The sequence below is a fragment of the Schistocerca serialis genome, chromosome 8 (genome assembly GCF_023864345.2).
Source record: "Schistocerca serialis cubense isolate TAMUIC-IGC-003099 chromosome 8, iqSchSeri2.2, whole genome shotgun sequence".
NCBI lineage: Eukaryota > Metazoa > Arthropoda > Insecta > Orthoptera > Acrididae > Schistocerca > Schistocerca serialis.
This window is the reverse complement of record NC_064645.1, coordinates 553770060-553792936: the sequence shown is the minus strand read 5'-3', so window position 1 is coordinate 553792936 and position 22877 is coordinate 553770060. Positions and strand designations below refer to the sequence as shown.

General features: G+C 40.6%; 1 protein-coding gene across 1 annotated transcript in view; it reads right to left on the bottom strand.

Annotated features, from left to right (window-relative positions):
• Positions 1-22877, bottom strand: part of LOC126417117 (lysosomal acid lipase/cholesteryl ester hydrolase-like) — a 70439-nt gene that overhangs the window by 12078 nt on the left and 35484 nt on the right. Inside the window, exon 3 of the mRNA XM_050085013.1 lies at positions 8420-8504. Coding sequence (XP_049940970.1) covers positions 8420-8504 — 85 coding nt within the window. The remainder of the gene's footprint in view (positions 1-8419; positions 8505-22877) is intronic.

Below are 22877 nucleotides of genomic sequence, written 5' to 3'. Positions count from 1 at the left end.
ACCGTAAAACATCGGAAGAATCCATAGAGGGGTTTTGGAAAGGTATGGAGATAGCTGTATTAGTGGCAGAAGAATGTACGAGGGGTGAATCCCTTTGAAAGTGAACGTATGTCGGCCACAGATGAACAACGCTCTGATCGTCCCAGCACGGCCGTTACTGACGAGAACGTGGGACGCGCTGGCGCCATGATTCGTGAGAGCCGGTGTATTTCTGTAGAAGCTATAGCCAGGGAACTTAGTGTGGGATCCGCTCATACCAATGTTAATGATGTTCTGAAGTACCATTTCTCGTGTGCACGATGGGTGCCTAGGAGGCTCAATGAACACAATATGATGCGTGTTCAGGCTGCCACGTCATTTCTGGCATGATATAACGCTGAAGGACACGATTTTCTGACTCGTCTCATCACAAGACGAAACCTGTGCGCATCGCTATGAACGAGAAAGCAAAAGACAATCTTCAGAATGACGACACACATCTCCAGCCAAGAAGAAATTGAAGTCTCAGCCATATGCCAGAAAGGTCCTTTTCACGTTCTACTGGGATATGTATGGGCGAGTTTGTAGCACAATCAGCAAACGGGTGAAAAAGCGAACAGTATCCGGTACAGCTCCAAGTTGGAGAATGAGCTAAAGCCAGGAACACGGAGCCGTCGCACAGGACTTCTGTCCACAGGCGCTCTTACTCGTCACAACAACGCGCTCCCCCCACACCACCCCTGCAACTCTTGCCGCCATTCGGAGACAGATTCCTCGTCGTACTGCATTCCCCATATAGCCCTGAGCCCGTTCCTTCGGACTGTCATTTATTTGAACCCTGAAGAACCTTCCACAGGACGACGATTTGAAAGTGATGATGAGGTTAAAGAAGTGGTGCATTTTTGTTTTCGGCCGCAACCGAAAACCTTTTATTCGAATGACATAAAAAAGTTGGTGAAAAGTATATCGAAAAGGAGGGTAGTTATGTTGGAAAATGACATTTGTTTGTATCTGTAAGTGATATAATGCTTCACAAAAAATAGTTTACTGTTACTTTTGAATCATCCTCGTAGTATTGAACCACACGCATAATATTTTTGCACATAAAATCTGGTTGGAGACGTAAAATTACGTTGTTTTGGTTTATTTAAGTTTCACATAAGTAACTATCAAAATTTTAGTAACCCATAAACTTCTTTTCATATGAGTGACATGTACTGCGGTAACAGGGTTGCTCCGATATGAGAACAAAAAAGGTGGATATGCTCCTGTCTAAAAGACTGACTGGAAAGTGGGGTGCCAGCAGCTTCATTCTGTCTCCCTCGGCACGTTTAAAAATTTTCCCGTAAGTTTTATCTTGCGGACATATTTTCGCTTTTTTGTGCCGAGAGAGAAGGAGACAGTGGCCGCGGAAAAGACACGGAAAAGTAACAAATACTGAAAGAGACTAGACAGTGTTGTGGTTCAGAAAGAGTGAAGGAGACAATGACAGCGTGAGAGATATAAAGGGGCACAGAGACAGTCGAACATAGTTGACAGTGACAGAATAGTGTTGGAAAAAGAGTGAAGGATACAGTGCCATTGGGACGGGCATAAAGAGAAGGAGATATTGGAAGTGGGTGAGAGCCAGTGATAATGAGAAACAGAATCTATGGCAATGACAACGAGGAAGAGGGAAGGAATGAATGAGATAGTGGCAGTAAGAGAGAGATAGAGGGAGGCAGCGACACTGAGAGGACACTGTAGTAGTAGGACAAAACGAAGGGAACTGTGGCTGTGAGATGGGAGACAGGGCCAGTAAGAGATAATGACAATGAGGTGGGCCGAATCAGTGGTTAAGAATGGGCAACTGCGAGTGGATGGCTATGAGTGACGTATAGCGATGACTAGTGGGTGTCAGCAGGTCACAGGTGGGGGAAACTGTGAGAGTTAGAGAGGGTGTGGTATATTTAAAAAAACGCGAATATGTTCGCTTGCCAAAATGTTTATGTAGAAGGTGCTGAGGAAGGCGGAATGAGGCAGCTGGTATCCCACTTTCCACTCACGATCTTTTAAGAAGCAGGGACATTTTATTCTTATTCGTGCTCCGATACGAGCAATTTTCCGCTGGTCTAGGAATATACTACAGTTCTCTATGAACAGTTCTCATAGCAGCGCTAATAAAAGGTCACACTAATTTCAGCGGGCATGGAGACATTTAAGCACGCTACACACGAAAATGGAATGGGAAGAGTATATGGTGTAACGGGAAATATCCGGTGCCTTAAACTCCACAATCGCTAACGAAGTATGGGTGCAAATGTAGATATAGATTCCAAGAGATACGAAAAGACTGTGATGCCGATTTAATGGAAGATGGGCGGATAACATATGAAAAAGTCGTAAGAGTAACTAGGAAAACTGTACTGCATAGGAAAGTATAGACCAATACCTTATCCATCAGTTGGGTGTCAAATGAGTGATGATGTAAACACTCTGACATCTTCAGATGCTGACAATTAGTTGTAGTGGCGCCATTAGTTTTTGGCGATCCTGGAGAACCATGGCAGCTGGCAGGTGCTGGATATTAGAATGTCATTTACAGCAAAGAGGCTATTTGCACATTGCAGCACAGACAACGCCTGGCACCGTCAACCTGCCAGCACGGCAGGAAGACAGAGGTGTTCCTGAACGAGCCAGACATTTTCCCCACAGGTGGACTGTGTAAATGTTGTCAGGAACGTAGTCAGGAGCGTCACCTCAGTATAACAAATGAGCCGCTATCTAACATACAGGGTGTTTCTAAAACAACAAAGGTAGAAGAGTGGGTCATAACAAGCAACTTCCACATAGTAGCCCATGTCCGCATCTCTTAGCGTTCGGTGCTAGGCGTAATTTAACAGCGCAGCGCAACGCCACGAAGGTAGGCATACGGCTAGCCATCCGAGTCGAAATGGCGGCAGGAATAATGGGCAGGACAATACCACAGAGTTTCTTCCGGAATTTTTTGGGATGCAAACGTGTTGCGTCTGGCCGTGCAAGTGCTTGTTTGACAAATGTCACACTTAGGCTGGCTCCAATGCACACTGCAGAGTCTAGATCGCCCTACATCGGTGTGTTAACAAACGGTAGTGTGTGGATCGGATAAGAAGTGGAGCACATTTCTTGGGAGGAAAGGGCTGAAATGCACTGTGCTTGTGGGGCGGCGGGTGGAAATGCTCTCGCTTCTCAACGGTAGTACGTTCAACGGTCATCGAATCGTCCAGAAACAGATCCATGCACTTTCACTCTCATTCACAGGTCCCTAAAAGAGACATATGCATATGAGATGAGTTGTCCAATATCAAGGTATCTTATTAGCGCATCTGTGTTTCCGGCCTACATTGAAACCCGATGTGAACATTTTGTGATTCAGGTGCGAAGGCCAGACAGATGCAGTCGTCAACACACAACACGTACACCAGGTTTCTGTAAAACACGGCGTCAACATGCTAGTGGAGTTTTAATCGAGAAATAGATGTAAGCCATTCCATGGCCTGGTGTGTATGGAATGAAGATGATTTGCACCTTTACCGCCTTGAGAGAGTTCAAGCCCTTAACCTAGAAGATTTTCCGTATCGCTTTGATATCTACTAGTGGTTTTTGCAGAAGTGAGCCATTCAACCTGAATTCCCACACTGTACTTTTTACGGATGAGACAGTCCTTACAAGGGAAGATACGTTTAACAGCCACAATCAACACGTGTGGGCATGTGGAAATCTGCCCTCTGCCTTTCTTTGTGATCACTGAGACTGCTTTGCCGACAACGTTTGAGCTAATTATGTAGGCGATAATTTGACTGCTCCATACATGCCCCCCGGACGACTGAACATAAACAGATATTTAATCTTCGTAAGCGAAACACTGCCAGTGTCATTGGAACATATCCTAGTCAAAGTGTGACTGCACATTTGTTACTAACAAGACGGAGCACTTGCGCACTTCGCTCATGTGGGTGAAATTATTTGGATGAGTGCATAAAGAACTTAATTTTGTTTAGTTTTAATTTTACCATTGTTAAGAATATGTCCTACCATATTTAATTCATTTGATAGTGTTGGCTGGTTTAAAATAGGGGGGGGGGAGGTTAATGAAATAGGAGATGAAGAGGAAATAAAAGATGTTCGACTCTAGATAAAATATTGTTTCCTTTTTTAATTGTGATAACATCAAACAACTTTAAAACATAGTTATCAATTAGTTTAATATTCAATTTACGATCATAAGATGAAAAATCTCTTCCATCAGTGTGAATAACATCAAAAGTTGTATAAAGTTGAAAACAATTAGAATGAATCCAACCATCACCTATATTAATATTAATTCCTGTTTCCAAGATAGAAACATTTAAATTATTTTTAGTTTTCTTGTTAACAGGAAATGAGAGAAAATGATAACTCTCGATTTGGTTCATGGTTTTGTTATAGGAGTAATCTATTAATTGATTTCAGAAAATTAACTGTTAAATAAGCATCATTAAAGTCAATCAAATCATCATTTTCCTCAGTTATAGTTATTTCTAAATTCTAAATAGTATCAAAAATTGAAATATTTATAGAATGATTTGGTTCATAAATTATAGGACCACCAAGTACAGCACTAAGTTTTAAATGAAGCAATAATATTAGTTTCTCGAAGAAAATGATCATTACGTTTAACAAACAGTCCATCACCTAGATTAAAGTTTATATATATATATATTAATTCAAATGGAATAATTTTAGGAACATCTTTAGCAACAGTATTATATAAGCTGCAATTATTTGATTATTAAATCCTAGCACACTTGCAACATTATCTTCTTTTATATCCATGTATAACTCTTTATCACTTTGAGTAACAATTCTAATTTAAATTGTATCTGCCTTAATATGAATGTTTGGATTTTTTAATGAATAAATTTTTCAGAATTTTTCAAACTATTTTGACCGACTGGAATTTCTACTGTTTCTCCATCACAGTTAAGTTTATTATTTTTTGATGTTGTATTTGGAGTAAAAAAGGTAGAATAAAAAGCAAGTAGTGAAACTCTTTTATAAGTTTCTATTATTGGAACAGTTAATCTATTTTTTCAGAACAAATGTATCATCACTCAATCGACATAACCTATTCTTTTGTGTTAATAGAATTTTAGGTAAATAATGAGGGATTGGGAATCAAAAATAAGAATTCCAGAAAATAAATCAGAAAGCAAAAGTGTTAAACTGTAACAAAAATTCTATTCGATGTGAAATAATAGGATCAATTGGATGTTGAAATACCAACAATTCCACAATACAGATTAATTGATGATATCCCAATAAGTATGACTACACATTAAGAGAATAAGGAATAAATAATTTATTACAAAGTTACAAGAAAGTAAGAAAATTAAAAGAAAAGTTTTTAAAAGAATAACTATAAGTCAAACAATGTTAGCGTTTGTCAGTCTTAGTGAAGATTTGGATTAAGACCTGTTGACCAATTTAAATATGTGTAATTTACCAGTAGAATTTGATGGTGATAAATTAAAAATTTGTAAGAGAGAATGTGAAGGAACAGATGGATTAATGAAATTTTTTATTAGAAAACAAATAACTATGAATGATTTAGGCAGAGAATTTGATTCTCTCGCCGTACAAAATTGTGCTACAAATGCTGTATATAATGATAGTAATCCAAATAAAATAAAATCAAGTAAAGGAAATAAACATAATAATTCGACCAAAACCATTCTTGAAGAATATTTTCCTAGTTTTTTCAGAAAGAAATCTTAATGATTCACCTGAAAAAGTTGGTGAAGATTTAATTAAAAAATATTCAGAAAAACCAATCGAATACATTTGTATGGATGATGTTTGTCAATTAACTGATAGATTTGGAGTAATCCATGAAGAAGAATTAGCTGCAAATAAAAGTTATCACAATGGAAAAGTTGGAATAAGTCAAATGTTAACTAATAAATTTAGTGGTTTTATTATTAATGATCAAAAACGATTTCCTTATTTAATTAGTTTTTTGAATAATTTACCACTCACATTTCGAAAGAGTGAAAAAGGATTAGTTAATACTTTGATTAACAAACTTCCACTCGAATTGCATCTTCCAGGATATCAGTTTTGTGGTCCAGGAACAAAATTAGAAAAAAGATTAGCCACAGGAGATAAAGCAATTAATCGATTAGATGAAGCTTGTAAGGAATGTGATATTTCTTATAGAGATAACAAAGATTTAGAAGAAAGGCATGAAGCTGATGAAAAACTTCAATTATTTGCAAAAGAGAGAATGTATTCAAGTGATTTCTCATTAGGAGAAAAAATTGCTGCAACTGCAATCAAAGGAATAATATATGGAAATCGAAAATTAGGAATGGGTTTAGATGTTGTTAAAATGGATGGGGCTATAAAAAATTCTTTATTAATTTTTAATCTTTATAAATGAATAACTTTACAACTGATTTTACTTTACTGTGTAGTAGCAAAATTAAACCCAAATCAGTTAAACTCAATAATGAGCATTTAAACAGTTTTGCACCATCTTTAACTGATGCACAAAAAGGAAAGGTAGAGAAAAAACTGGTAAAAATGTAGTTTTATTAGCTATTCCTGTTGTGGAAAAGGCTGTTGAATATCTAACAAAAGAGAAGGATGGTAAGGGATTAACTCAACATGAAGGTGGGTTTTTACCATGATTATTGGCTGTATTACAATATTTAACTACTCTTGGTTCAGTAGCTGGTGAATCTGCAGCAATTGCAAATGCAGTTATAAATAAGAAAAAGGTGATAATGAATATGAGAAGATAATCTAGCAATGGAAAAGAAAGTAACTGAGAAAAATTCATAGAGATTATCACCCAATTTAATAGTCTTTTATCTAGTAGAATTAGTTAAACAATTAAAATTCGTTTCGTTTTTATGATTGATGAATTACCTAACGAACCAAAAAATTTATAATGTGGAATAAGTTGTTTTAGTGTTTGTAATGATGCAGCCTAGCGATCAAAATTATTTGACTCAAATTTACGTTCGTCATAGAAGACTACAAACCTATAACGGTATCCGGTTTTCAAAAGAAATACTTTTGAATCCCTGGGTGCAGTAATGACCTATTTGAGAACCAGTGATTTCCCATCAAGTACGACAACAGCTGCTGTTGGGGGGACAGTGAATGCCAATTGGGAATATTTGGCGATATTCTGGACAACCTCTCTTTAATGATTTCCAAAAGGAGTTATGAGCTGCACTATTTTCGTGACATGTGTCTGTTCGCTGAGTCAGAGATTCTTTGAAACTTTCGAGGCTTCGTTTTTATTTTAAGTTACCTTGATGTGGTCTTCACCTCAGGTTAGTCTGGGAACCTCCGACTTATTAAATATTTTTCTTATCTGTAGAATAACTTAGATTTTACTAAAATCGAGGACTTGGTAATTCCGATCTTTTAAGGCTTTTATTGCGGCTTCAAATACTATGCCTATTAGATGATAAGTATCCTATTGCAAGAGACCTACTGTGTAACGAATAACAAACTTTCTTTTTACAATACATACATATGTACTTTATTGACATAAACTTCTTGCCATTGGTATTCCTTGGTTGATGCAGAAGACTTTTTTCTGTCTTTGACTATTTTGCCTATCAAGACTCCAAAAACATCCTCAACTCACTTGTAACAGCACGGACATAAGGCGGAATACGTCATACAAGTAATAAAATTCGCACTTTCTAAGATAATAATTAAAATTCCATATTCTGAACGATTATCCTGGAAAACAAAAGTGCTTATAATTCTACTAATAAATCTTGTTCATTTATACTCAAAATTAGTACGATATCTCACTTCCAATCAACGAAATTATATATTTCTAAACTTTGGCTACAAAATACCTTTGCAAATAGCACAAGGTAGGTGGATCACTCTGCTTAATAATCAGTGCATGATCTCACTGAAATTTCTTTAGAGACTGGTGCCTTGTTTTCTTTTCTGTATCATTTGTATGTATGTGCCAATGAACATGGAACGATTCATACTGTAACACAAGACGTTCAGTGTAGCTAATAAACGCATGTGGATGAGAAAAATCAGATGCTAAATAATCGTTGAAATTGACAGTGAAATGCTTCAGGTGTCTTATTTCGTACAATGCAACTAGCTTTTGTTGGTTTATTTTTTATTGACTTCAGATGTAAAAAAGACCTCTGGTGGCAACTGTTGTGTACAATAATTATACTGCTGACAATTTTATTGGCTATCGTTTGACTGCAATAGCATCTTGTAATCGTTTTCATGAAGGTATAACACGCCTACCATTTATGCCTGCTAAGGTTGAAAATTGTCTATGGCCAAAACTAGTAGCACTGCACAAAATAAACGCCAGCTGAAGGTTTTCACCATGAATTTCAACGTTCAGTGTAGTCTCTTGTTAATGGAGTGTGGTACTCACTGCTCTTCAACATTTGGATGTAGTGAGCACTTGCCATCGTTGACGTTCCACAGAAGCTGTGGGCCATCGTAAAGGGCACGTTTACCTGAAACATGAAGATTCGTAACTAATGTGATGGCCGTTGATCGGACACGTAGATGCACTTGGAGAATGGCGTAGTAAAAGAAGGTTACTATACAGCTTATACAGAACACAACGACGATAGAAAGTCAGGAGAGAAGTCTCCGCTTTCAAAAAAGTGAAAGGAAGGATTCTTTATTAATCTACTGTGCAAAGTGAATACTGAAAGAGTGAATAAGGTTCAGAAGTAGGACTAAAATTCAAGGTGAAAGGATATCAATAATAAGCCTCGATGACGACATTGCTGTTGTCAACGACAATGAGGAAGAATTAGAGGATCTGCTGAATGGAACAATCTACTGAGCACAGATCACAGATTGAGAGTAAATAAATGAAAGTCAAAAGCACTGAAAGGCGGTAGAAATCAATCAGTCAACAAATATGACAGCAAAAATAGAAAGCTCGTGGTAGATGAAGCGAATGAGTCCTGCTACGCCGGCTGTTGTGGCTGAGCGGTTCTAGGCGCTTCAGTCCGGAACCACGCGGCTGCTACGGTCGCAGGTCCGAAACCTGCCTCGGGCATGGATAAGTGTTATGTCCTTAGGTTAAGTTATGTTTAAGTAGTTCTAAGTCTAGGGGACTGATGACATCAGATGTTAAGTCCCATAGTGCTCAGAGACATTTGAACCAGTCCTGATACCTTGGAGGTAGAATAACGTAAACGAAAGAAACAAGGAGGACGCAATAAAGAGATTAGCACAAGCAAAGAGAGATATACTCGCACCAAAAAGTCTGCTGTATTAAACATAAATCTATGAAACAAATTCTAGAGACGTTAAAGTAACCTCTGGCGTGCCACAGGGGAGTGTTATGGGACCATTGTTTTTCACAATATATATAAATGACCTAGTAGATAGTGTCGGAAGTTCCATGCCGCTTTGCGCAGATGATGCTGTAGTATACAGAGAAGTTGCAGCATCAGAAAATGCAGCGAAATGCAGGAAGATCTGCAGGGGATAGGCACTTGGTGCAGGGAGTGACAGCTGACCCGTAACATAGACAAATGTAATTTATTGCTAATACATAGCAAGAAGGATCCTTTGTTCTATGATTATATGATAGCGAAACGAACACTGGTAGCAGTTACTTCTGTAAAATATCCGGGAGTATGCGTGCGGAACGATTTGAAGTGGAATGATCATATAAAATTAATTGTTGGTAAGGCGGGTACCAGGTTGAGATTTGTTGGGAGAGTCCTTAGAAAATGTAGTCCATCAACAAAGGAGGTGGCTTACAAAACACTCGTTCGACCTATGCTTGAGTATTGCTCATCAGTGTGGGATCCGTACCTGGTCGGGTTGACAGAGGAGATAGAGAAGATCCAAAGAAGAGCGGCGCGTTTCGTCACAGGGTTATTTGGTAAGCGTGATAGCGTTACGGGGATGTTTAGCAAACTCAAGTGGCAGACTCCGCAAGAGACGCGCTCGGCATCGCGGTGTAGCTTGCTGTCCAGGTTTCGACAGGGTGCGTTTCTGGATGAGGTATCGAATATATTGCTTCCCCCTACTTATACCTCCCGAAAAGATCACGAATGTGAAATTAGAGAGATTCGAGCGAGCACGGAGGCTTTCCGGCAGTCGTTTTTCCCGCGAACCATACGCGACTGGAACAGGAAAGGGAGGTAATGACAATGGCACGTAAAGTGCCCTCCACCACACACCGTTGGGTGGCTTGTGGAGTATAAATGTAGATGTAGATGTAGAAATTCCTGCGACTGTATGTATGGAACACTCACGGTTCAGTCGCACTAATGTAACGACCGCCTATGTTCGACGACAGCGTGCAATAACCACTCACGAACGGCAAGTGGCAGCACCAACAGTGGAGGGTATATAACGAGTGTCGGGAGGTACACGGAAAACAGTGCAATCGTTATGGTAAAGAGGAAACGGAGCGATCTATCTGACGTTTAAAGGGCATGATCATTGGCTTTCGGACAAAAGGTGGAAGCATTCAAGAAACGGCTAGGTTTCTAAACTGCTCGCATGCCGCCGTGGCTTAAGTATAACGTGCATGTCAAAATGGCGCTATCCAAACCCGATGCCAGCACACTGTGTCGTACAATGGGCCATAGGAGACTGGAGTCAACGACGGCTGTGAAAATGTGTACCAGTGAATAGACGTGCAACTGGTAACCAACTGACCACCCAGATAAAACAAGAGGCTACCAACAGAGTCTCCTCAACGGTCGTTCAGAGAACGTTATGCATACTGGCGTCCTCAGCAGGCACTTATTTCGTGCACCCTACTGGCTGCTGTTCACCGGCGACAAAGGCTGGAATTAGCACGCCCATACCGCAACTGGACGTCCACTGAGTGGCGATACGTGGCATTTTCAGATGAATCACGTTTTATGCTACATCGACGTGAAAACGCCTGAATCCAGACTCCCTGCAACAGTTGTCGGAAGGGTACGAGCTGATGATTGAGCTTTACGATGTGGAGAATGTTTTCGTGACATTATATGGGTGATCTCGTCGTCCTGGAAGGCACAGTGGAGCGGTACAAGTATGCATCTATATTCATGGAGCAAGCCCAGTTTGTTTTTCCTGGGCACGATTGCATCTTCCAGCAGGACGCCAACAGCTGCCAACATGAGTAACGTAGAAATAAATATCCTCTGAGTATGAAGCAACTCAAATCACTTAATAAAAGCAAGTCTTCTGGTCCAGACTGTATACCAATTAGGTTCCTTTCCGAGTATGCTGATGCATTAGCTACATACTTAACAATTATATACAACCGTTCCCTCGACGAAAGATCCGTACACAAAGACTGGAAAGTTGCACAGGTCACACCAATATTCAAGAAAGGTAGTAGCAGTAATCCACTAAATTACAGGCCCATATCGTTAACGTCAATATGCAGCAGGATTTTAGAACATATATTGTGTTCGAACATTATGAATTACCTCGAAGAAAACGGTCTTTTGACACACAGCCAACATGGGTTTAGAAAACATCGTTCCTGTGAAACACGACTAGCCCTTTATTCACATGAAGTGTTGAGTGCTATTGAGGTGGGATTTCAGATCGATCCTGTACTTCTGGATTTCCGGAAGGCTTATGACACTGTACCATACAAGTGCCTTGTAGTGAAATTGCGTGCTTTTGGAATATCGTCACAGTTATGTGACTGGATTTGTTATTTCCTTTCAGGGAGGTCACAGTTCGTAGTAATAGACGGAAAGTCATCGAGTAAAACAAAAGTGATTTCTGGCGTTCCCCAAAGTAGCGTTATAGGCCCTTTCGTGTTCCTTATCTGTATAAAAGATTTGGGAGACAATCTGAGCAGCCGTCTTAGGTTGTTTGCTGATGACGCTGTCGTTTATCGACTAATAAAGTCATCAGAAGATCAAAACAAATTGCAATACGATTAAGAAAAAATACCTGAATGGTGCGAAAAGTGGCAGTTGACCCTAAATAACGAAAAGTGTGAGGTCATCCACATAAGTGCTAAAAGGAACTCGTTAAACGTCGGTTACACGATAAATCAGTTTAATCTAAAAGCTGTAAATTCAACTAAATGCCTAGGTATTACAATTACGAACAACTTAAATTGGAAGGAACACACAGAAAATGTTGTGGGGAAGGTTAACCAAAGGCTGCGTTTTATTGGCAGCACACTTGGAAAATGTAACAGTTCTACTAAGGAGACTGCCTACACTATGTTTGTCCGACCTCTTTCAGAATCCTGCTGCGCGGTGTGGGATCCTTACCAGATAGGACTGACGGAGTACATCGAAAAAGTTCAAAATAAAGCAGCACGTTTTGTATTATCGCGAAATATGGGAGAGAGTGTCACAGAAATGATACAGTATTTGGGCTGGAAATCATTAAAAGAAAGGCGGAATCTTCCCACGAAATTCCAATCACCAACTTTCTCCTCCGAATGCGACAGTATTTTGTTGACACCGACCTACATAGGGAGAAACGATCACCACGATAAAATAAGGGAAATCAGAGCTTGTACGGAGGATATAGGTGTTCATTCTTTCCGCGCGCTATACGAGATTGGAATAATAGAGAATTGTGAAGGTGGTTCGATGAACCCTCTGCCAGGCACTTAAATGTGATTTTGTAGGACAATGCAATGTGTCTCGCAGCTCACATTGTATGTGCGTGGTTCGAAGAGTTACGTACGTGTTTCGAACAGCACCAGGATGAGTTTATACAGTATTCTGTTCTGGCCACCAAACTCCCCGGATTTAAATTCAATGGAGAATCTGTGGGACTACCTCAGTCGAGCTGTTCGCTCCACGGATCCTCATCCGAGAAACATAGTGTAGCTGGCAGTGGGACACGAGTCGGCCTGGCTCCGCATCCCTGACGGTACCGTCCAGAACCTGACTGACTCTCTTCATGCACGTCTCGCAGCTGTCTGCACTGCATAAGACGGTTATTCAGGCTTCTGAGGGGTGGTCACATTATTATGACTTGACAGAGTACTGATTTTAAGGGAGTAATTCACTGACAACGAGAAAAACGAAAAATGTTGATAGTAGTAGAAATGGTGAATTAAGGAAAACGTGGAATAAAATAAATGGAAGAAGGCGTTAAGCATCAGGGAATAACTTTATTGTACTAGAAGTGGCCTTAGAGGGAGAGATGGTAGCTGAAGATAGATTTAATACGTACAATTGATAATTGGAGGCACTAGGTATAAATGCCATCCTGAGATAATTAGATCAGCGTAGAAAAGGGAATCGTCTCGTGACGGGGAGCGTCAGATCGGTCATAAAAAAAAAGCGCTGTATAATTATAGAGACATATTAACTTATTAGTTCTATACGTGCTGCGACCCTCATTTGAGTAATTACAGACAATTTAATAGTTATTTGTATTACATCACATTACTGACATTTTTTTATGCAGATCTAAAAACAATGGAAATACATTTAAGTCTTTACGTATGCCAGTTCATGAGTATGTTTTGGAAATCAGATTTGGATGCACAACAGAGCAATAGCTCCTTTCCGTCTACACTGGCGACGATTCACGAGTCTTTCTGCTTTCGTGATGAGCTTCACTTGCTCACAGAAACATTTAACCTAATAACAGCCCATGAAGACATTTTCTAAATTAATAAGGGCAAACCTGCTAGTGTGTGTCATCGATTACTACGAAATTACGTACAACTGTTCGGCAGTGAAAGTGTTCGACGCTTTACCTCGGCTGTTTGTTCGACGCTCAGTACCTTTGGAGAAAATTGCACAGAAATTCCCCTTGCTTCCGAAGCCCTTAATCACTGTAACCACATTGACAGTCGGTCTGCTGGGCGAGGGGTGAAAGCACCTTATTTCGGATATGTGGGATCAACTTCAATCCGTTCCAGTATCTAATAATTTCTTTCTACAAGAAATTACTCATACATAATTTATACAGCCACGCTCAACAGTTTTTGTTAAGCCAATTAACAACTGCTCTCACTCCTCAGTAATAAAAACTCCCCTGCAGTTTGCAGACCGTCGGTTACGTATGGTGCTTCTTCATCACCAACTTAGATACAGTAAGAAAGAGAGTGTTTTTGCTCTTGTGGAAAACAGACCACTTTAGAATCCGACCAAATAGGAAGTTACAATTCCTATATGTGACATCCTCCGAAGGCTAGGTAGTTAAATTCTTTTCCTTATACCAACACATTTAAGTCACATTAATTTTTAATAAAACGCTACTCCAAGATCGCAAATAAAACTTTAGACACGCGAGTCAACAAGTTAAGAATGACGACTTTAGTAAAAGAGACTTCGCGTCCCCAGAAAAAGTTAAAATTTCAAAAAACTCTGAGACGGTAACATTTGACATACAGGCAGAGTAACAACGACAAAATTCTTCCTTAAAATGAAAGCGTCAAAGACGTCTATTAACATTCACAATCCACGTCTATGATTAAAAACATTAACAGCAGTTAACACAGTTATTATTAAGTTATTATTAAGCATAACCCAACAACGGTGTAAGACTAAAAAAAAACTTAATCCCGTCCGAACAGGCCTTGGAAGACCCAACGGCACCGACCGGCCGCCTCGTCATCCTCAGCCGACAGGCGTCACTGGATGCGGATATGGAGAGGCATGTGGTCAGCACACCGCTCTCGCGGCCGTATGTCAGTTTACTAGACCGGAGCAGCTACTTCTCAATCAAGTAGCTCCTCAGTTTGCCTCACAAGGGCACCCCGCTTGCCAACAGCGCTCGGCAGACCGGATGGCCACCCGTCCAAGTGCTAGCCCCTCCCGACAGCGCTTAACTTAGGTGATCTGACGAGAACTGGTGTTACAACTGCGGCAAGACCGTTGGCACGGTGTAAGACACCTACTCGCAAATGTCCAGCGACAACACACTAGAATCAAGAAAATTTTTTTGCAGTCACCGGTTCAATGTCTGTTTCAAATGCTATGAAATCAACAAACTGGAGATCATCTTTGAGTAACTGTGTTATCAATAAAGCAGAACAGTGCATTAAGAGTGATGGAAAGGGACATTCATAGAGATGACTTGGGTTAAAGCACACAAGGACTTAGAAAAAATGATAAAGTGAATGAACTTGTGAAGGATGCAGTAACAACTGGGATACATTTAAGTATAAAATTGCCACATATAGAATTTTATAACATCATCAAATTCGACACTAATTTCCTTTTCCAAGAAACCAGAATTCATCATGGCAATTAAAGGGCAATCACTACGTAGCAGTTCAAGACAACAATGGTTCCACAAGACAACAACAGAAGAAGCATTTCCAGCTTAATAAACCATGGGAATTTTCCACGAAGTTTGTACATTCTCGGTTTTTGTGAGACAGCCTGCTCTGAGTGCAGAAATGAAGCAGTTGCTAGTGAGAAGTAATTGCTATTTGCTCGCCGCGTGAAGGACTGAGCAAGAAAAATTAACCATGTATCTGTTTGGGACAAATATACCTCTCCTCGAGTCCAGTAGCACTCTTTTGGGATCACGTGTAGCTACCGTCTACAACATAAGGATAAAATACATGAACAAAAGTAACGTTTTGTTCACAATAAGAATGTACCGGTAGACATTCATAGTTTTTAGTACGTGTTTGATGTACAGGGTGCACATGAAAGATCGTTGTATGGTGAGAAGGCCAGATATCAATAAAGAACCAATAGTAATAATAAACACACACACACACACAAGAAATTTTACCATACAACCGACGTCCCATACACGTGAAAATAAAAAGTGTTGCCAATCGACCACCGGACAAACATGACAGGTCATACGAAATGGTACAACCCGAACGTGTAGACAGTAGCGATGGCGATTATTGGTGGAATAACCGGTTTTTTCAACACCAGTTTAACCTGGCCTTTAAAACCTCTTTAAATAACCGTTTTCTGAAATTTTCAGTTATTTATTCCTATTGTTTCGTGTAATAAACGTAGAAATCGGACAAAGATTGAAAAATTTTGGCTCCCTCAGTTTCTAGATAAATAGAATCAAAATATTAAACTAAAAAAAGGCAAAAAGGAAGAAAAAGAAAAGAAAACTTAACGTGCTCGAACAGTCCACGGGTGTACTGCCGGTCCATAGTGTCCAACGGGCATAATATTTCGGCGATCAGACATGTCGCCATCGTCAGGTGCGCTGACGAACTGAGCTCCTGAGGGTGGGCGGCCGTCTTAAATCCCCTCCCCCTGCGAGGCGTGCTCTCCGGGGTCTGAGGCCGTGGTCGCGCGCCGTCGGTCGCTGAGACGCTGGCGTTGGCGTCTGTGGTGGCGTCGGTGTAATTGCCTCGTTCGCCCTGGTCGCCCGTTCGTTTTCTTTGCTGAGCGTCTCTTTAATTACACCCAGTGGTGGTTCCCATGCGTTGCTGAGGCTATAGCCGCAATCTCGGTTGATGAGTCCATGCCTGGTCCGCCCCCGGTAGCTGAGTGGTCAGCGCGACAGACCTAAGGGCCCGGGTTCGAATCCCGGCTGGGTCGGAGATTTTCTCCACTCAGGGACGGGGTGTTGTGTTGTCCTAATCATCATCATTTCATCCCCATCGAGGCGCAAGTCGTCGAAGTGGCGTCAAATCGAAAGACTTGCGCCAGGCGAACGGTCTTCCCCACGGGAGTCCCTAGTCACACGACATCATCATCAGTCCATCCCTGGTACAAATTTCGAAAGCCTCTCTAACGACGATGTCCCAGTACTTAGAGGTCTGTGCCAAGCCCCTGGTATGTTGGTAGTCCATTTCGTGATTTTCTGACAAACAGTGCTCTGCGACCGCCGACTTGTTGGGGTACCTAAGTCGAGTGTGACTCTGATGTTCTCGGCAACGATCTTGGATGGTGCTCGGACTGCGGAGAGAACGCCTCGCAGGGGGAGGGGATTTAAGACGGCCGCCCGCCCTCAGGAGCTCAAATGGTTCAAATGGCTCTGAGCACTTTGTGACTTAACATCTGAGGTCATCTGTTCCCTAGAATGGTTCAAATGGCTCTGAGCACTTTGTGACTTAACATCTGAGGTCATCAGTTCCCTAGAATGGTTCAAATGGCTCTGAGCACTTTGTGACTTAACATCTGAGGTCATCAGTTCCCTAAAATGGTTCAAATGGCTCTGAGCACTATGGGACTTAACAGCTATGGTCATCAGTCCCCTAGACTTAGAATTACGTAAACCTAACTAACCTAAGGAGATCACACATATCAATGACCGAGGCAGGATTCGAACCTGCGACCGTAGCATCTGCGTGGTTCAGGGCTGAAGCGTCTAGAACCTCTCGGCCACAGCGGCCTGCTCAGGAGATCAGATCGTCAGCGCACCTGACGATGGCGACATGTCTGATCGCCGAAATATTGTACGCGGACCAGAAGTACACACGTGGACTGTTCGAGCAAGAAATTCGCCAGGAGAAACTGAATAATCACAAAACTTTACCTGTTTCTAGAGAAGTGACAAATGGTTGAATACTACACAATGTCACCCGTATTCTCCTACTGATTCCAATTTTCTGAAACTTCCCAAAAATCATGTTGTAATCGAGGATCATACCACTATTATGGGCATTGCGAGTGATCAGTGCTTAAGATAGCAAATCGATGTTGAAGAACACAAGCTACCTTTTTCGCGTTAATTTGTCCGTTTTCGAGGTCTAAAAGCAGATAAGGCATATTACGTAGACACAGGCAGCACATCACCTACTTTTGTTTTCATCACAAAGTATGAACGGATTGTAAAGTTTTAAGTTTCCTCTTATAGACGCAACTTTGTTGTGACTGCTCTCGTTCTTAATCATCTAAAACAAATGGAACATTGCACTTCATTGATACCATACTTTGTAAAATACTTCCAGACTAGGGATGGTGCCATTCTGTTATATAACTGATGTCCGATGACGCCAGCGAAAACCTACCATACAGATCAGATGGAGAACGTTTCGCACACTGCATGTATACAAGAATCATCTAACAGGCCACGCCACATTTTAACAGGTCAATTATTGTCTCAGCAATACTGTACCAGTCTTTACGCCATACGTTTTTTACTCGTGTCTGTGTGTACTGTTATTAAAATAGCACTCTACGATTTTTAGATTCTCTATAATAACGTACTATATCAAAGCCATGGAAATTTTAAGAATAAAAATTATTTGTTTTTAAAAAAGTGTGACATATAAACCAAAAACTTTAACAGTGCTGCTACGTCTAATTGAATTTCGGTTCCTTTATCTGGTTATTACTAAATAATAAACAACCGTTAAATCCAAGAAGAAACAAATACGGAAAATACCGGTTATTCAGAACCAAAATACCAGCATCGGTTTTAATCGGTCGGTTTTTCCCATCCCTAGTAGATAGCGAGATCCTTGAACATTACAACTCATAACTCTCAAACTAAACTGCAAGGCGTGAAACATCGCAGGCTAGAGCACATTCCAAAGGCAATGTAATCTTCTTCCCTACTACGCCAGTTGAGTTTCTGAGAACAAGGAACAATTAAATTCATCGCATTACAATTAGCAAGCACAGATTTAGTGACAAAAAAAAGTACCACATGCATTTAGGAAGTTGTTAGACGAACAGATATCTGTCTTGCAACCTCTTAACCCCTGGGAATTCGTTTACTGTTAAGCAGATGCGGCAACGTTTCGTTGAAAACAGCTCAGTCCAGTAATGGGTGGTTATAATTAAAGTGCAGCTACTCACAGACGTCCAGTGTGGGCTGTAATTATCGTATGGCAGCGAAACTTGGTAAATATTCTAAAGCGTTAATGTGGAACCGATATCCGCTAGAAAAGAAATTGGTTCCAGTTTTGGTGACTATGTGCAAATCTGGCGCTGTGAATCCGAGGAAGATTCATAGAAATGAGAAAGGCACAACGTTGATTTTATCATTAACCGCCGCTTACAGAATTTGTTCAATATGAGCACTGGCGACGTCGAGAGATGCTGAATCCGTAAAACGACATGATAGACACTTGTCTGCAGTAGTTTCTGTGGCGTTCAGACCAAGTACAGACATAACGTGTCCCTGGAAGACGAGTTCCTTTAGATATGCCCAGAGCCAAAAGTCATGTTGATTCAGATCAGGTTATCCTGTAGGTCATGCGTCTGAGAAACCTCTGGAGATAACACGTTCGTGGAAGGTTTCATTAAGCATGCCTTCCATTGGACGATCGACATGAGGTGTTGCACCATCCTGCACGAAACAGTGGTCCCCATACAGTTGGGCTCTTCCAATGAAGGAATCACATGGCGTACATGGTGGCCTCGATAACGTGCAGCCGTCATGGTACATCTGATAAGCCCTCTGGCTGTATGCTCTTCAAAGAAGAATGGACCCAGAATTAAGATTCTGGTGAATCCGCACCACACAGTCACATGCGGCTAGTGCACAACACTGGGCTTAACAGAACCGTAAATTCGAAATTTTTATGTATTCATTGCACCCTGTAATGTAAAATGAACCTCGTCACTCCATAGAATATTTCCCGGCTCCATGACATCCACTCCGATTTCTGCCAGAAACCGAAGAGAAAATTCAGATGCTCTGAACACTAATCCATCTCTTTTCCAGCCTGGCTTCAATGCCATTTACATAAGCTGTGATAAGTTGATGGCCGTTAGTTACATAAATAATAAGCATCTCTCTTGTTGTTCTGTCTAACCCTGAAGACCAATTTCGCACATGAACTATCTCAGCTGAGCGACGGCGTCGAAGTTCGTCTTCGCGCTGGTTGGTTTTCCAGTTTATTTCGCAATATCTTATAAGTCATCCAGTACATCAGTTTCTCGAGGTTTCTTTGCCAGGTTGGTCTTCTCTTAACTAAGAGCACTCCACTCTCCGGAAGATCCGTGCTGCCATTTTGGATGTTTCAGGTGGCGATGAATGTATCGCAGACAGAAGCAATAAGGATAGTCACTTCATATGATTAAAGGAAGTTCTGACACATGGAATAAAAAGAAATAAAATATAATAAAAAGTACGACGTCTTCTGTCATGAAGATAAAAATTCCCTCCGAGGTTGCTTCAACGAAAAATTAGGTTCTTCTGAGCTATGCATTTCAGTGTAGATTCCTGTTCCGTAAATAAATATATAAGGAAAATAACACCGGTTGAGGAAAAAAAGAGTTTAAGGAGAATTGATTACTTCATTCATGTGTTTAACTCTTTTTCTATTCACTTTTCACACTACGTTTCACATAATTCTGTTAACTGAAAAATTTGTTATGTTTTTCTTATATTCTTTGGTCTTCATTAGGTTATGACGCTGAAGGAGAAGATTAATGCGGAAAACATCTTTCGTTTTATTTATTTATTTTTACAGTCAGGAGGTAATTTATTGGTTGGCCTTTTAGGCAGTTAACGTTATTTCTTTTTGTAAATGGATATGGTACATCACCAAGGCTCAAAAATCGGCAGGCAAGATGGTGGGGAATACTGTTCGTGCTATTGTCTGATAACTTACAGGACGTCCTTCACTTGAGTGCGCACGAACCTATGTTCTTCAGTGTTTATTACGTCGCAATTCTCACACGCTGGCGAATCACCAGGATTGATGGCATGAAGTATCGCTTTGGTTGCTATTTTTCTGTTTACTGCCATGTACCAGCTAGTTTTTACATTCGTTGGTAGGTGAGAGGTGCTGATATTTGTTAAAATGACATTCCAGTTGGAGTGCGGGTATTTTTGTCTAGTCACATTCCTGATTTCGTTTTCCATTTATTTCACGTATATGTTATTAACTTTGACCATATTCGACGAGAGGACTCTGGTTTGAATATAGCTCAGATCGAATAAAAATTGTTGAAAATGATAAAAGCCATTGACGACATGCCATACATCTATGGATGGACTCAAGACAGTGAGAATTATTTTGTCCAGTGGGACGTGTGACTTGTAAGTTTCTTCCACAACTTGGATGTGGAAGACACAAACGAAGCTTGTGACTTTCTCCCACTGACAGTGAGATTTTGATGTGTACAGGTCGTCTGAGTAGAGCGGCTCACACAAGTCATATTATGTTTAGGTACTCCGAAGGAAAAGCAGAAAGGAGGAAGGAGTGTATAGAGGGTCTATGCAAGGGCGATGTACTTGTGGACAATATTATGGAAATGAAAGAGGATGTAGATGAAGATGAAATGGGAGATATGATGCTACGTGAAGAGTTTGAAAGAGCAGTGAAAGACCTAAGTCGAAACAAGGCCCCAGGAGTAGACAACATTCCATTAGAACTACTAACAGCCTTCGGAGAGCCAGCCCTGACAAAACTCTACCATCTGGTGAGCAAGATGTATGAGACAGACGAAATACCCTCAGACTTCAAGAAGAACATAATAATTCCAATCCGAGAGAAATGAGGTGTTGACAGATGTCAAAATTACCGAACTATCAGTTTAATAAGTCACAGCTGCAAAATACTAACGCGAATTCTTTAAAGACAAATGGAAAAATTGGTAGAAGCCGACCTCGGGGAAGATCAGTTTGGATTCCGTAGAAATGTTGGAACACGTGAGGCAATACTGACCCTACGACTTATCTTAGAAGCTAGATTAAGAAAATGCAAACCTACGTTTCTAGCATTTGTAGACTTAGAGAAAGCTTTTGACAATGTTGACTGGAATACCCTCTTTCAAATTCTAATGGTGGCAGCGCTAAAAACAGGGAGCTAAAGGCTATTTACAATTTGTACAGAAACCAGATGGCAGTTATAAGAGTCGAGGGGTATGAAAGGGAAGCAGTGGTTGGGAAGGGAGTGAGGCAGGGCTGTAGCCTATCCCTGATGTTATTCAATCTGTATATTGAGTAAGCAGTGAAGGAAACAAAACAAATATTCGGAGTAGGTATTAAAATCCATGGAGAAGAAGTAAAAACTTTGAGGTTCGCCGATGACATTGTAATTGTCAGAGACAGCAAAGGACTTGGAAGAGCAGTTTAACAGAATGGACAGTGTCTTGAAAGGAGGATATAAGATGAACATCAACAAAAGCAAAACGAGGATAATGGAATGTAGTCGAATTAAATCGGGTGATGCTGAGGGTATTAGATTAGGAAATGAGACGCTTAAAGTAGTAAATGAGTTTTGCTATTTGTGGAACAAAATAACTGATGATGGTCGAAGTAGAGAGGATATAAAATGTAGACTGGCAATGGCAAGGAAAGCATTTCGGAAGAAGAGAAATTTGTTAACATCGAGTTTAGATTTAAGTGTCAGGAAGTCATTGCTGAAAGTATTTATATGGAGTGTGGCCATGTATGGAAATGAAACATGGACGATAAATAGTTTGGACAAGAAGAGAACAGGAGCTTTCGAAACGTGGTGCTACAGAATAATGCTGAAGATTAGATGGGTGGATCACATAACTAATGAGAAAGTATTGGATAGAATTGGGGAGAAGAGAAATTTGTGGTACAACTTGACTAGAAAAAGGGATCGTTTGGTAGGACACATTCTGAGTTATCAAGGGATATCCAATTTAGTATTGGAGGACAGGGTAGAGGGATACCAAGATATGAATACACTAAGAAGATTCAGAAGGATGTATGTTGCAGTAGATACTGGGAGATGAAGAAGCTTGCATAGGATAGTTTAGCATGGAGAGCTGCATCAAACTAGTCTCTGGACTGAAGACCACAACAACAACACTCCGTGACGGACAGACGAACTGTGACAGTGCAAACAAATTAGTGCTGTACGAATATACACTTTATTGTCCTGCAGTACTTCACTCAATTTGTACAGTAACTCGTTGGATGTGCTTGCCGACAGATACAACTAAGCAGTGGCCTCTCAAGGTGTGTGTTAGTGAATACAGTGTCAACAACATGATGTCCATCCTGGGCGCCACACTGTCAAACACTAGTAACAACATGTCCCTATGTGAACACTATAG